Below are 15,123 nucleotides of genomic sequence, written 5' to 3'. Positions count from 1 at the left end.
CCTATCAGACACTTCCTTTTGCTTCCAATACTCCACGTTCTCACTTTCTAACTAGGACTTATCCTTCAGAACTCAGCTGTCCCTTCCTAAGTGTTTATAGCAATTTTATGTTGTGTGTAGGGCTTCCTAGGTGGAGCCGGTGCATGCGTAGGGGTTGGCGTGAATGTCCCTGCTGCACGTTTCCCTGCCACCAGGTAAACTTTAAAGTCATCATATTTGTATGTCTGCTTTCCCAGTCCACCACTTGGGCCCACTGTCAGTTTTGCTCATCACTGTACCTCCAGTACTTTGCAGAGATCTGGCACGAAACAGGCATTCAATAAGAGAACTTATCAGAATTAAGTAGAATATGACTTAAATGGAGAGAACTGGCTTGTTTTACAGAATATAATACAGAAGACCAACAAAGTCATGAGAGCTGCTTAAGGTCACAATGGTAGTGGCAAGGCCAAAGAGAAGACCGGAAGTGGAGTGCTCAGAAGACAGCCAAGTCTTTCCGGCCATACTAGTATTGAGGGAGCCTGCTGACCTCACGAGAAAGGAGATTTCTCCTACTCGAGGCTCTGCGCAGCCTGGGGCCTGGGTAGCTTCACTCCCTGCCGAAGCACCAGAACCTACAGGGTCCATGGCAGAGTCCCACAAATATTCCGTGGAACGAAAGAATTGCAACGCCAGTAAAACAAAACAAACTCTCACAGGGGAAGACTGTTTTAAATGCCCTCGCCTTAACCTGGAAGGGCTTTTCCAGGGGTGCAAACAGGCCGACATTTGCCAAGTAACCTCCGTGACTCTTAAGTGCTTCAAAATCGGGAAACCGAGGCCGGGAGGCAGAGGGAGGCGCCCCCACTGGCCAGCCAAGGCGACCCGGGCCCGCAGGCCGGCCCTTCCCGCGGAGGTCTGGGAGGTCTCGGCTTCTGCCGCGCCCCGGCGGGGGTCGCCACCGCGAGGGCAGGGGGNCCACGGCGGGGGGCCCGCGGGAGCCCCCTGGGTTCAGGGCCGCTGGCCGTCACCCGCCACTTGGTGTGCGGGCTCGCTTCAGGACTGGGAGACTCGGCGAGGAGCCGTAATGGCATTTCACTGAACTGGAGCCACGAGCCAGGATTTGTTCTAAGCGCTTTATCTACAGCAGCTCGTGTATGGATAGCCCCGCTGCTGACCTGCCTTAGAAAGCGGAGCTCGCAGCCGCTGCCAGGAGGTGACTGCCCTCTCCTGCCTCCTGGGCTTCCCTCCCTCCGGGGGGAACAGGCCCATGGAGCTGTGTCCCGTGTCTACACTTGGGAGACCCCCGGCCTCCTTCCTTTAGTTCCTGCCCATCATCTGCTCCGGACCCTCAGATAATCTCCTGTCCTTTACCCCTGCTGACATCAACCACCACACAAGACCCCTGGGATTCTGGCTCTTTCTGCCTTTTTTTTTTTTTTTTTAAGTTTATTATTTATTTTGAGAGAGAGAGAGAGTGAGCGGGGCAGGGGCAGAAAGAGAGGGAGACAGAGAATCCCAAGCAGGCTCTGCACTGTCAGCCCGGAACCCGCAAACCCTGAGATCATGACCTGAGTGAATCAAGGGTCGGACACTTAACTGACGGAGCCACCTAGATGTCCCCAGGCTCCTTCTGCTTTACATCAGAAAATTTTAACCTGATTTTTGGAAATTGAGGTCAGCAAGGATGAAAAAAGAATGTTTGTGACCCCTTAGGCTGCGGAATGAACTCCCATAAATGTAAAACAAGTGAGAGGAGCTGTACATTAGTCAAGTACAACGCCTGACACTGAATAGATCCTCAACAGAATTTACTTGTTGAAGCCTTTGCACACCTGGTTACAACGAGGTGTGGGCCACAGGGAGCAGGTAGAATATATAAATGTAAAGGAAGGGGCAGACGGAGAATGGAAAGGACCTCCTGACTCCCAGTTCATTTTCGCTGCTACGAAAAGCCCTAGAACAGGCCCTGAATGCTTTCGTCTTTCTTTTGCAGATGTTCACTCTGCCTCAGAAGGAATCCAGGGCACCTACCACCTGTCCGGGCCCAGCCTCCACGCAGGACCTGGACAGTAACCATGGGGATGGTCTGGAAAGAGAATGCTCCCGAAAACCAGACCGGAAGCTGCCAGAGTTCAGTGGAGTGGGTGATCCCACCGCCAGGGTGTCCTCTCACAGCCCCTACCTGTCCTCCAGAGGAAGCGTCATTAAATGGTTCTGGGACTCGGCTGAGGAGGGCTACAGGACCTACCACATGGACGAGTATGATGAGGCTAAGAACCCCAGTGTGAGTGAAATCCCTGTCCCCACTGGAACCCAAGGGAAGACTGCAGGGTGGGATACCCTACCTTGTCTACCCAAGGGAAGACTGCAGGGAAGCGCCCAGCTTGCTCTGGTCAGATCAGAGCTGCGGTCCTCTGACCTCCAAGATGGCTTCTGATGTAGCGCAGAGAGTCCCCAGTTCATTGCCTGGATCAGAAAATGGCCCCTTTATGATTAAGGGGACCCTGATTGGTAAGGGAGGAATTCAAGAACTACGGAATGGTCTCCTGACCACAGCCCATCACCCGTGCAACTTCAGAGCTGGGACACGACTAGAGTTCAGCCTGCAGCTGTCTCACTTATGGGCTGTGTATTCCTGAGCTACTTACTTCACCGCTGGGTCGTGTGTTCTTGAACTAATTTATTTAATTTCTTTGAACGTCAGTTCACCTCTAAATTGAGCTAATGATACCTGTTCTGTAGAATAGTCACAATGAAATGCGATCAGGTCCGTAAAGTTATTAGCACACGCTACCACATAGAGCATTCAATATGCAGTAGCCGCCATTATTACTATTATCTGTCCCAATTACAGGTTTTTAGCTGTCACAAATAATCCCTTAATGATCTTTGTTTGTTCAGCATCTAATCAGGTTCAGGGCACTAGGTCCAGCCCACACTCGAGGTTTCTAATGAACAGAATATGCAGATGTGACATCCTGCAAGAATAGGTTATAAAGTCTGTGACTTCCATCTTGGGTACTCATGGTGTCCCGTGTCCTCTCTTGGACCACCGGCCCTGGGGGCAGCCAGCTGCCATTTCATGAGGCAGTGCTGTGGAGAATCCCATGTGGCGAGGGGCCTGCCAACAACCATGTGACCGAGTCTGGAAGTGGATCCTTCCCCCAACAAAAGATCCTTTTTTACATGGGGTTCTGGGTCGGGGGGCTTCCTGGAGGAGACGGCATTTGATTGGAGCTTTAGAAATGGGAAGATGGGACCAGGGAGCTGAGTGGAGGTAGGGCTCGAACAAGGGCGAAGAAGGGTGTTTGGAAGGGGAGGATCACTCCTGCTTTGCTTTGCTGCCCCTGTGTGCTCCTTGGGCCTTCCTTTGGGTCCCCTTGGCTATGTTGACCCTGCCTCCGTGTCTCTGTCTCCAGGGCATCATTAACTTGGGCACCAGTGAGAACAAACTCTGCTTTGACCTGCTGTCCAGGCGGGTAAGTCCCGTGCTCCTCTCGGTGGTATCACCGGTCCCCAATGCCCTTGGACTTCCCCAGAATGCTTCCCTGACAAGAGCGTGGTGCTCACCTGAGGCCAGGAGACCCGGTTTCCAGATCTGCCTCGGGGGCGACTTTCTCTGCCATCTTGGGCAAGTCCCTTCCCTGTTCCCACCCTGCTTCATGAAGACCTCTTCCCATACTCAGTGCATCCTGCTGGCGGGGCCTCTGCTCACAGTGGGGAGCACTCAGCAGGGTGTGGTCCGTATTTAACACCCGGCTCTGGGTAAGGAAGACTCTGATTTGTGGCCTTTGCCAGTTCCCATAGTGTAAATACTCACTTTGTGGCTGATTCCAAGCTAAGGGTGTGACACCCCTCACACAAAGTGGGAAAGGAGGTGTTAGAGGCACGCATCATGTAGTGTTCCCACCATCTAGACACAGACGGAAATAATGTCAGGAGCACATGTAAAAATGTAGTAAGATAACCAGAAGCAGGGATGTTCGAGTTATTACCTTTGTTTTTAATGCACTTTACTTACTTACACATTTATGCAATTTAATTTTTTTAAACGACTCTTTTAAACACAGCTTGTAAAATTCCTGGAAACTTAATTAAGCAGATTTCTTGAGCTGATGTGAGCCCTCTCTGTAAACCACTGGAAATACCTGGGAAATGTGTCTCCCAAGGCCACGGAGTCAGAGTTGGGGATTGCAGAGCGGGTGACACCTAACCCAAAAGTACTTCTTTCCAGACATGACCAATCCAATGCCTGAGGGAAGAGGAGTGTAGGGAGTGGGTTCAAAAGGCGCGTTCTACCTGAAGCCAGGACCCCGCTGCATTGTCCACTAGAAATAAAATGTGAGCTACGTATATAATTAAAAGATTTCTATAAGTAAAAAGAAACTGTTAAGTTCATCTTAATAATGTATTTTATTTAGCCCATTATATCCAAAAAATAGGATCATTTCAACATATAATCAATATACAAAAACGAAGCTATTTTGCATCCATTTTCATAATGGTATTTTCATACATATATTCAATATTCATAATGGATTTTCACCCTTCGAAATCCAGCGTGTCTCTGTCGAGGCTGGCCACATTCCGCGTGCTCGGAGGCACCTGTGGCTAGTGGGCTCCGTCCTGGCCGGCACCGCTCTCTGGGAAGAAGGAGAGGGGAAAGGCTGGACTTGTATACACGTGCCTGATTACCCTTTTCCTCGGGTCCTCTCCCCAGGACCCCTACCTTTCCTTGACATTGTGTATGTGATGCCCTGGGCGTTCCTAACCCAGCACCGGGTCATGCTGGGGACGTTCTAGAAACAGCCACACTTTTCCAGAGTGTAATGTCGAGCTGAGCCTGAAGGAACACAGTGACCCGAGTCTTCAGAAGTTGGAGCCGACACCGAGATGATGGCACCTGATTCTGGGACCCCCTTCTGTCACCCCGAGGAGAGGCGGAGTAGCACGGTTTCCTATCATGGCCTCCGCAAACCCACTCATCTGGGGTTTTTAGATGGCAGTGCTGTATAAAGAGCACTGGATTAGGAGTCAGACATTCTGGGTTTTGCCTCAGCTCTGCCACTTGCTAGCTCTGTGACCTTGGCTGAGTCATCTCACTGCTTTGAGCCTCAGTTTCCTCCTCTGCACCATGGGCAGAAGAATGCTGCGCCTGTGTTGCCAGTGCTATGGTTTCTCTGCCGAGCAGACGGAGCCCAGGCTTTAGTGGCCCTGGTGCCGTGTGGATTCAGGCGGACGTGCCAGCGGTCCCCATGAGGATGTGTGGCCCTCAGTCCCGCTCTTTCCTCTGTCCCCAGCTGAGTCAGAGCGACATGCTGCGGGTGGAGCCGTCTCTGCTGCAGTACCCTGACTGGAGGGGACATCTGTTGTAAGTAGTTGCCCTGAGCATGGTTCTCAACCCCGGGCTGGTTTTGCTCCCCAGGGGACAAAGGACATCTGGAGACATTTTTGGTGGTCATAACTGGGAGGGGGCTGTTACTGGCATTTATCGGGTAGAAGCAAGGGGTGCTACCAGGCCTCCTACAATGCCCAGGATGGCCCCCACCATAAATAATTACCCCACCCAAAAGGTGAATATGGCAGGTGGAGAAAGCCTGCCTTAGGCCGAGGGCCAGTCCTGGTCACGGGGCAGCCACAGGGTCTCCGGGAGCGTCTGCAGGGAACTCGTACCTTTGCCCATCCCAGCCCAGCTCTGGAGCTCCCCAGCTTGGCCTCCCTGGGTCGGAGGCGTGGGGAGGCCTTCAGGCATGGAGTCTCTGTCCCTGCTTTCTCAGGAGCCTTAGAGGGAGCAGAACCGGTGCTGGGGATGCGGGTCGGGGGAGGGGGGAGTGCGCTGGCTGCGGCATTTTCCTCCTGGTAAGATGGGGAGCGGTACATAATACTGATTCAAGTTTGTACTCATTGAGCACTTGCTGGGGCCCCCTGCTGTTCTAAGAACTTAGCAGTCAAGCAGGACATCCCAAAGTGCATGTTCTAGCAATAGGATGGTGGGCCCTGGAGACCAACCACTGGCGTGAGTGTGGACTCTGCCACTTACCAGCAAGTGACTGATTTCCTTCAAGCCTCAGTTTCTTTGTAAAATGGGAATAATAATAATAATAGCATCATAGAGTTGTCATGAAGATTGAGTAAAATTCCCCCAAGTAACTCCTATGTTGTGTAAGTGCTCAATAACTGTTAGCAACAATAACTGTGATGATAGTTATTGTCACAGTATTATTATTAGCTAGATCTACATGTAGATAGGCTGGTACTTCTGATATTCTCCCCCCGCCCCTGCCCAGGCTTGCTGATCAGGGGGGTCGGGTATCCTAGAACTACAGAGAAGGCAGGTTTTTATGTGTGTGGGTGGTGGTGGGGTGAGGGGCTGGTGGGCCCCGAGATGTGGAGATGGCACCGACCTCACTGCCCTTAGCAGAAAGCAGAGAAGGATAATGGCAGCTATCTGAAGATTCACCAGGGGACCTTTGGGATGGGCTATGGGTTGGGGACCCTCTGACAAGTGTCCATCTCTGTCCGAATTTTAGCCTCCGGGAGGAAGTGGCCAGATTCCTGTCTTTCTACTGCAAGAGCCCTGCACCCCTGAAACCAGAGAATGTGAGTAGCCCCCTCCTCTGCCTTCTCCTGATCTTCTGCCCACTTCCCCCAATTGTCGACTGGCCAGGGGTAAGGTAGGGCTGGGATCTGCCTTTTACTGTTTTGACTTGTTTCCAGGTGGAATGAGGAATACCCCCTCCCTCTTTTCCTCCTCATCCTAGATATTTAGGTGATAATTGGGATATAATTTCTGTTCCACCTTGTTCTATGGTCCCTCGTTGCCGCGACACTTTTGGACAAGACCCTCTAAGCGACCAGTCGCCTCTTCCTTGCTCTGTTGATTTAGACCATCAAGCAAAGAATAGGCCACACAAATGCACTTGGCTGTTAGTCAGGAGGGGCCTTGGGCTTCCTCTGGTGGCTGTGCTGTGACAGAGCCTCAGAGGGCCCCACGTTGGGGCCTGGCCCTTGCTCCATGCCAGCCTGGACACAGCCAAAGGTCCTTGCTCCCACCTGCACAGATTATTCATCTTTCTTGTGTGGGCGTGTCACCCTCAGGTGGTGGTTCTGAACGGCTGTGCCTCTCTCTTCTCTGCTCTGGCCACAGTGCTGTGTGAGGTGGGGGGTAAGTAACCTGCTTCCTGCTCAACATCGGGGGCCGCCCTCCACCTGCAGTGTCCACCACGCTCTGTCTTTGCAGGCTGTGCCCGAAGGCTTTGGGCCATAATCGACTACTAGATGGCAGGGAGCTTAATGAGCACTTTGACAAGATGCCCGGATGTTGGCCGTCTCAGGGGAGGTCACCATATGCCAGGGTTTTGGGCTTCTCTCTGTGATGACCTTGGTTTTTCCTTTCGTGTGATGCTGTTGCATCCTTACATGACAGTGTGTCCTAAAGCAGGGAGGAAGGGATAAGGTGGTGCCTTGCCTGCGTCTTTTTTATTGGGGGGGGGGGGTGCAGGGCTTTCTCTAAAAAGGCCCAGCAGGGCTCCCCTTCTGTCTTCCTGGCCAGAACTGTCTCTCAAGCCCACTCCCAAAGCAGTCCCTGGAAAATGGGATAAGAACCCCCAGTTGGCTTAAACCAAACGTGGTGTATCTGCAGGGGCTGGGGGAAGGCCATCGTTCCTTCCTTGCCATCGCCCTCGGACTAGTCATATCTGGGAAATTCGATGCTCTCTTCCCAAGACACCTGGGATGGCTGTCGAGTAGGCAGCCAGCAGTGTCTGCTACAGGAGCCATGGCCTGATGGAGAATGGGTCACGGTCAGGGGTTATTGTTGCCAGGACAGAGAGACCAGACCCACTCGCAGTAGCCTAATAACTAGTCGTGATTATACTGGTAACGCTAACTGAGCACACACTATATTGCAGCCCTGGCCTGAGGCTTTACACATAGTGTGTCATTTAATCCTCAGTCCATCCCTCTGAGGCAGGTTCTGTGTCAGCCCCACTTCACAGATGAGGACATGAAGGCACAGGGATTTAAGTTACCTGTCAGATTCATACACACACACACAGAGCTAGTAACCAGGATTTCAACCACAGAAAGAAGATTCATTGCAAGGATATAGTAGGCAATTTCCTACCCATTCTAGAACAGTCAAGAACAGGATCGGAATTGCATTCTCCATCTCTCATTGGGGTGTATAGTTCTTCTTCCTCCTCCTTTTTTTTCTTCCTTAAAGTTTATTGTCAAGTTGGTTTCCATATAACACCCAGTGCTCATCCCCACAAGTGCCCTCCTCCATGCCCATCCCCCCCCTTCCCCTCCTCCCACCCCCATCAGCCCTCAGTTTGTTCTCAGCATTCACGAGTCTCTGATGGTTTGCCTCCCTCCCTCTCCCCATTCCTCCCCCTTTTCACATGCGAGCCTCTCTCTGGCCCTTCCTCAGCTCCCGTATGGCCCTATGGCCCGGTGTAGCTGCCCCAGCCCCAACTGCATGTGACCTTTCTGTCCAGGGGCACGTTCTCATGCGATAAGCATCTGTGCTTCTAGAGCAAAGTCATGAGAGAGAGCACATGATGGGTTTCTGGCCAGCCAGTGAGTGGGCTCCTTGAGTCCCTTGTTTCCTTCTGGTCCACTCGCCGTGGCTGGGGCAGGGAACATGTAGTACGAAGGCTGTCCCTCCCAGACCTGCGCGTGGGTGGGGCAGACACAGGGGAGGGAAGGCGCCTGACCATGTGTCATGGAAAAATGTCTTTGCCTCTGTGTGAGGATAGACCTTGGCGGTCATCACCAACCCCCTCCCTGCAATCCACAGCTGGGGTCTTCTGGATGACATCCCCTCCCCAGCATGCGGCCCCAGCCTTCCGTTTGAATGTGCCCAGAGAGGGAAAAGCCATTCCTCGCGAACACTCTCTCTGGGCAATTCTATATGCTGTCAGGTGTATCCATTTGTCCAGCCCAGAGCACCCCGACAGCTTTAACTCAGTCATCCCTGTCTTCCTTGGAGTGACCCGGCACGTTGCGTGCTTTAGAGGGATCCTCTGAGGGTCGGTCTGCTCATCGGTGAAGTTACTGACCTCACAGAGTGATAGTGAGGGCCAGATGAGCTAAGGTGCAAATGCACGTTGAACACAGTTCCCAGCACGTAGTAAGTGTTCAGTACATGTTAGCTATTGATTATCGGCAAAGGGACTGATCTCAGTGGATCCAAGTATTAGAGCTTGCGAGTTGAGAGACAGAGTGTTCCTGCAGGGCCCCCCCCAGCGACATGGAAGCCCGTGGACGGGGGAGGGTTGGGCATCCTGGCCAGAGAGTGACAGGCCCTGGCCCACACCTGCCCTCAGAGGCCTTCCTGATTCCTGCCCCTTACTACGGAGCCATCACACAGCACGTCTATCTCTATGGCGGCGTCCGACTGGTCTGTGTCTATCTGGACAGTGAGGTAAGAGTCCCTGCAACCGCAGGTAGGACCCTTGCCTTCCTACAGACAAAGACTTTTCTCTCGATGAATTTGAGGGTGGACATGGGAGGAAGTCCATGCTGAGGGCTCGGGGGTTATGGCTGCAAGGGGAGTAGAGCCCATGCCTGTCCATACCTGGGTTCCCCAGGGCTTCTCCACGTCCTGGCTTTGAGATCTCTGGGGTCAGTGTAGAAGCCCAGGGCAGCCCCAAGGAGACTGCATCAAAATGGTGGGGTGAGGATGGGGCAGAGCAGCCCTCAACATGCAAGTTCTTGGACCAGAGCACCTCTGGGGCCTCTTCCCGACAAAGAGTTGATGAGGTGTCCCTATGTGATGGGGTGGAGGGGAGGGGGTGGCAATGGGGAGAGGGAGCCCACCTGTGTTTTTTTTCAGAGACTGCTTTGAGGAGGCCAGAGATGACAGGGGTAGGAGAGACCCCAGAAGTTCAGGTTTAGGGGATCACTGAATTTGGCTGGTGGCTTTTCTACGTGTTTTTCTAGGCCACTGGGCTGGACACACGCCCCTTCCAGCTCACAGTGGAGAAACTGGAGATGGCCCTGCAGAGAGCTAATTCTGAGGTCTGGGGGTCAAATCAAACTCAAGGCTGGGAGTGGGTGGGTCTGAGCAGGGCATGGGCTTCCTGTGGCTGGGTGTGGGTTGGGATTCCCTGATGGGGATGGGAGTCAAGTAGGAGCCTGCCCAAAGAGGGTCTTCTCACTAGAGAAAGACTTGGAGACCTCCGTGTACGAAGAGTCAACCAGGGAACTTAACACCCCCGCCCCCACCACCCTATTTTGATTCAGTGGGTCAAGTGTGGAACCTAGCGCTCTGTAGTTCAGCAGTCTCCCTGATGATTTGAGGACGTGATTCTCCTTTCGCCTTGAGGGGACCTCTGAAGAAAGGCAGAGACAAGAGCTACTCCTGTGGTTCGTTCTAGTCCACGGTCATTAACGCCGTACAGGCCCACTGAAGGAATTCTAAAAGTGAATTATTCTACCAACCAATTATTCTACACATTATTCTACCAACAAAGGCAACCTTTACCATTTGGGCGTATTTGCCTCTGGGCTTTGTGCTCTGCCTTTGTTTCCTTTCCTGGTTGACACCATGCTACAGATACGTGATTCTCTGCCCTTGTTTGCCCCACATTGGGTCGTGAACACGTTCCCCTCACATTTGCCCGGGAGCCCACCCAGCAACCAGCCCCATCCAGTGGGACTGTGTGGCTCTGGCCTTCAGGAGGAGCTGAGGGCTTCCTGCCCCACTGATGGTTTCAGGGTGTGAAGGTCAAAGGCCTCATCCTCATCAACCCCCAGAACCCTCTGGGTGACGTCTACTCCCCAGGAGAGCTGCAGGACTACTTGGAATTTGCCAAGAGGTGAGGTGCCCCAAAGTCTCCCCACGAAACGTCCTGGCAGATCAGGAAACTGATGCAGGCTTTGGCACAGACCCTTCTATGCTGTTCCCTCCACTGTGGGCTCCCACCCACTTTGGTCCTTCCCCAGCAGTGGGGTGAGGGAGCAGGGATTTGTGGGATGCCCCTTCTCTTTCTCTCTCTCTCTCTTTCTTGTTATAATAACAGCTGTCATTAGTATACACACTCTAGGGGCCAGGCACCCTGCTGAGCACTTCATGTAATGCTCCCAGCCACCCTATTAGTTATCACACTGTCATTATCCCCAGTTTGCTGAGCCTTAGAGCGAGGAGTGGAGCAGACTTGAACCTGGGTCCGTCTGTACATAACTCTTTTGCACTTCTTTGTGTCCTTCATTGTGGAGGTGCCCACGGTTGCTCTGCTCTCCCAGGCAGTGCTTCAAAAGCCCCACTGTCATCTGCTTTGTGTGTGCAGCTTCCTGTTCGAAAAAACAGGCACAAGAAGGGTGTCCCTGGAAAACAGTTTGGTGACCCTGGGCTAGACCGTGGTCCCTTTGGATTTCTGACTCACTGCTTCCCCACCGCGGGGGACCGAGCTGGCCTGCAAAGCAAGCCGTCTCCCCCTCCCACCACCTGCTCCTCCAGGCACAAGCTGCACGTGATGGTGGATGAGGTCTACATGCTGTCCGTGTTTGAGGAGTCGGCGGCGTACCACAGTGTCCTAAGCCTGCAAGGGTGAGGCTGCTCCGCCAAAGCTGACTCTGCCACCCCACTCCCCCATCCCCCAGCCCCTCGCCTCCCACGNTCTGTGGGGCTTCTGAGAGCCTCAGTGGGGAGGGGGGGTGGGCAGTAAGATTCCTGGGGGGGAAGCTGGTGGTGCTGTGAGGGTGCGAACTGGCCTCCTTTGCTGTTTTCCAGAGTAGCTCTAGCTTTATCCATTTACTCCCTCACTCCCTCCCTCCCTCACTCACTCATTAACTCTCTTCCTCACTCCCTCACTTCCTCCCACACTCACTCATTAACTCTCTCCCTCACTCCCTCCCTCCCTCACTCCCTCATTAACTCTCTCCCTCACTCACTTCTTCACTCTCTCACTTACTCCTACACTCACTCACTCACTCACTCACTCAGAAAATCCTCCTGCAGCCTGTGCCAAGCACTTCCAGCTGTTTGGGCTTTTTCATTGGATTTGGTTTAAGCCCAGCATTTGTGGCTAAAATAGCTTTGGAGACTCTTAGACCAGATCATCTGTAAAGTCTGTAAATCAACATTCGGAAATTCTAACCGATCCTGATATTTGTTCAGACCTTTTGACCCCGGAAGCCCTTTCCGTTGGTTCTCTCTCCCAGTCCTCAGGAGGCCAGGTAGAAGGCTGTCACTCCCTTTTGTTTATGGATCAGGAAAGTGAGACACAGAAAAATAGTAACTTGCCATCTCCTCTGTGCCGGATGCCTTGCTAGGTGCTGGGACACAGCAGTGGGCAGGAAAGGCATCGGCCCCTCCTAGGTGGGACTTCTATTTCTAGCCAGGAAAAAAAAAATTAGCAGCAAAATACAAAGTCCTTTGATCGTGGCCGTGATAAGTGCTAAAAAGGAGAAGTGTGGCGAGCTGTGAAGGGATCTGCTTAGGGGCCCCCATTGCCCCAGTCTACTGGGAGATGGTCAGACAAGTGGGCTTGGGGAAGCAGAACCTGAGCTATGCTCTAGATGAGGGATGGACAAATATTTTTTGGATCAGATGGCAAATATTTAAGGCTTTATAGGCCATACGCTCCCTCTCTCAGCTCTGCAAGAATGCAATCATAGATGGTATGTACATGCAAAAGCATGGCTGTGTTCCAATAAAGCTTTATTTATAGAAACAGGCCGTGGGCTGGGTGTAGCCTGCAGGCTGTAGTCTGCTGACTCTTCCTCTAAAGGATGTGTTGGAATTGCTGATTCAAGAGAAGAAACCAGAGCTTCCCACAGAACCAGAGCTTCCCACATCCATCCATCCATCCCCTCATCTGTTCCGCCGAACACGTATGAGCTTTTGTGGCTCTGTGTTGCCTCTGTTCCCACACTGTGCTCTCTGCAGGTTGCCTGACCCCCAGAGGACGCACGTGATGTGGGCGACCAGCAAGGTAGGTTCCTGGCTGGTGTCCAGGGTGTCGGGGAGCTGAGAGGGTGGAGAGGTGGGTGGAACCAGCCTTCTGTGTGGCGGGTGGGCCACCGGCTGCCTTTCTCCTGCAGGACTTTGGGATGTCGGGGCTCCGCTTCGGCACGCTGTACACAGAGAACCGGGACGTGGCTACTGCGGTGGCCTCCCTCTGCCGCTATCACGGCCTCAGTGGCCTGGTCCAGCACCAGATGGCACAGCTGCTCCGGGACCGTGGTGACTGCCTGGGCCTGGTCACTTGAGTATCGGGGGGAAGGTTGTAGCCAGTCGGGGACTGGCCAGAGATCACGAGGGCTTCTCGCATGAAAGGAATTTAGAGTGGTGTTTGGGAGTCCCAGGGCCACAGCTGGGTTCGGACTCGGCTCGGACACTCCCTGGCTGTGTGGCACATTCCTTCACCTCCCCAAGCCTCAGTGTGATTTGTCAACTAACGATAGGACCTGGCATACAGAGGCACTTGATCAGTGTGAACTCATTATTATATGTGAGCACTTATAAAAAAAAGGAAGCCATAGAAGGAAAATGGTTAAAGGGAAGTCTCTCTCTCTCTCTCTCTCTCTCTCTCTCTCTCTCTCTCTCTCTGTGAGGATCTCAGATAGTCTAGATAGCAAACGTGGGCAGTAATTGCCACCGTTTATTGAGCCCTGCTAGATGTTCTCAATGCACCATTTCATTTGTCCCTCCCCTGAATCCTAGGAGGCAGATATTCCTGTCTTTTCCCTGATATTTTATAGATGAGGACATGAGGACCAGATCCCATACACCTGCAGTAAATAGCTAAAAGTTTTAGGGGCACCTGGGTGGCTTAGTCGGTTAAGCGTCCGACTTTCGCTTAGGTCATGATCTCGCGGTTCGTGGGTTCGAGCCCCGCGTCGGGCTCTGTGCTGACTGCCAGCTCAGAGCCTGGAGCCTGTTTCAGTCTGTGACTCCCTCTCTCTCTGACCCTCCCCTGCTCACGCTGTCTCTCTCTCTCTCTCTCCTAGAAATAAATAAAAAAACATTAAAAAAATTAAAAAAAATAGCTAAAAGTTTTAAAAAATAGCGACACCATCAAGTGTTGGCGAGAATCGCAGCGGCTGGAACCCTCGCCCTGCCCCTGCGCAGCAGCTTTAGAAGCCATTGGCAGTTGCTTACAAAGCTAAGCACACGCTTACCAAGGGGCCCAGCAGTCCTTCTCCCAGCGCCTCACCCTTACGGTCACACAAAACCTGCCGCGTGAATATCTATAGCTGCTTTATTCACAATCACCCCAAACTGGAAACCCTCCAAATATCCTTCCGGGCATGAATGGGGGCACAGACTGTGGCCCATCCGCACGATGGAATACGGCTCTGGGATAAAATCCCAGGCGACACAGGCTGAGCTCAAAGGGGCTGTGCTGAGGGAAAGGGGCCAGTCTCAAAAGATGACACGATGTATGATTCTACTTATGTGTCATTCTGGGAAAGGCAAAAGTAGGGTGACGAAGAACAGACCAGTGGTTGTGGGGGCCGTGGGGGAGACCTGACTACAAACAGCATGAAGGTGTCCCGTAGGGCAAGGGAACTGTTGGGTGTCCTGCTCGTGGTGGTGGTGGGGGGGCGGTTTACACAGATCTGCACATGTGTTAAAACCCATCGGACAGGACACCACAGAAAGCTAGTAAGAGGTGAGGATGGGGAGGTGAAGCTGCCCACGGCCCCACGTGTTGGCAGCGGCCGGGCTGGCCCGAACCGCCAGCCCTCGGGTAGGGTCCGCCTCCCGAAGGACTTTGTGTCTGCAGGACTCGGAGCTGTCAGGCCAGGTATCTGGATTTCAGGTGCTTTGTGCGGGATATTGAGTCTTCCCATCGTCCCCATCGTCCAGGTGGAAGAAGCGTCCTGGCAGCTCATGGCAGTTTTCTCATCAGCGTTTAGACTCGAGGGACAGAGTGGAGGATTGACAAGAGCTTTATTTTTTGGCTTCTCTTTGTACCCAAACAGACTGGATCAACCAGGTGTACTTACCTGAGAACCGTGCCCGGCTCAAGGCCGCCCACGCCTATGTGGCAGGAGAGCTCCGGGCCCTGGGGATCCCCTTCCTGAGCCGCGGGGCAGGCTTCTTCATCTGGGTTGACCTGAGGAAGGTAATGCAGGGGGTGGTGGTTGGGGGGGGGCGGTTTTAAGGCCCGGTCTGGCAGGGGCGGG

General features: G+C 53.0%; 1 protein-coding gene and 1 long non-coding RNA gene across 2 annotated transcripts in view; one reads left to right on the top strand and one right to left on the bottom strand.

Annotated features, from left to right (window-relative positions):
* The first annotated feature begins 961 nt into the window (after positions 1-961).
* The window catches only part of ACCS (1-aminocyclopropane-1-carboxylate synthase homolog (inactive)), a 14,779-nt gene continuing 617 nt past the window's right edge, over positions 962-15,123 (top strand). The window contains exons 1-13 of the mRNA XM_077767461.1: positions 962-1,195; positions 1,976-2,266; positions 3,402-3,461; positions 5,283-5,353; positions 6,513-6,582; positions 7,081-7,147; positions 9,312-9,409; positions 9,928-10,005; positions 10,705-10,805; positions 11,447-11,536; positions 12,878-12,923; positions 13,033-13,174; positions 14,920-15,062. Of these exons, the coding sequence (XP_077623587.1) occupies positions 1,976-2,266; positions 3,402-3,461; positions 5,283-5,353; positions 6,513-6,582; positions 7,081-7,147; positions 9,312-9,409; positions 9,928-10,005; positions 10,705-10,805; positions 11,447-11,536; positions 12,878-12,923; positions 13,033-13,174; positions 14,920-15,062 (1,257 nt within the window). The 5' untranslated portion in view covers positions 962-1,195. The remainder of the gene's footprint in view (positions 1,196-1,975; positions 2,267-3,401; positions 3,462-5,282; positions 5,354-6,512; positions 6,583-7,080; positions 7,148-9,311; positions 9,410-9,927; positions 10,006-10,704; positions 10,806-11,446; positions 11,537-12,877; positions 12,924-13,032; positions 13,175-14,919; positions 15,063-15,123) is intronic.
* The window catches only part of LOC144234185 (uncharacterized), a 786-nt gene continuing 428 nt past the window's right edge, over positions 14,766-15,123 (bottom strand). The window contains exons 3-4 of the long non-coding RNA XR_013335883.1: positions 14,944-15,053; positions 14,766-14,854 (exon numbers count right to left, since the gene is read on the bottom strand). This is a non-coding gene — a long non-coding RNA (uncharacterized LOC144234185). The remainder of the gene's footprint in view (positions 14,855-14,943; positions 15,054-15,123) is intronic.

Source organism: Crocuta crocuta, unplaced genomic scaffold (assembly GCF_008692635.1).
Source record: "Crocuta crocuta isolate KB4526 unplaced genomic scaffold, BGI_CrCroc_1.0 scaffold330, whole genome shotgun sequence".
Lineage (NCBI taxonomy): Eukaryota > Metazoa > Chordata > Mammalia > Carnivora > Hyaenidae > Crocuta > Crocuta crocuta.
Note: the sequence above shows the minus strand (reverse complement) of the source record. Positions and strands in the feature narration are given on the sequence as shown.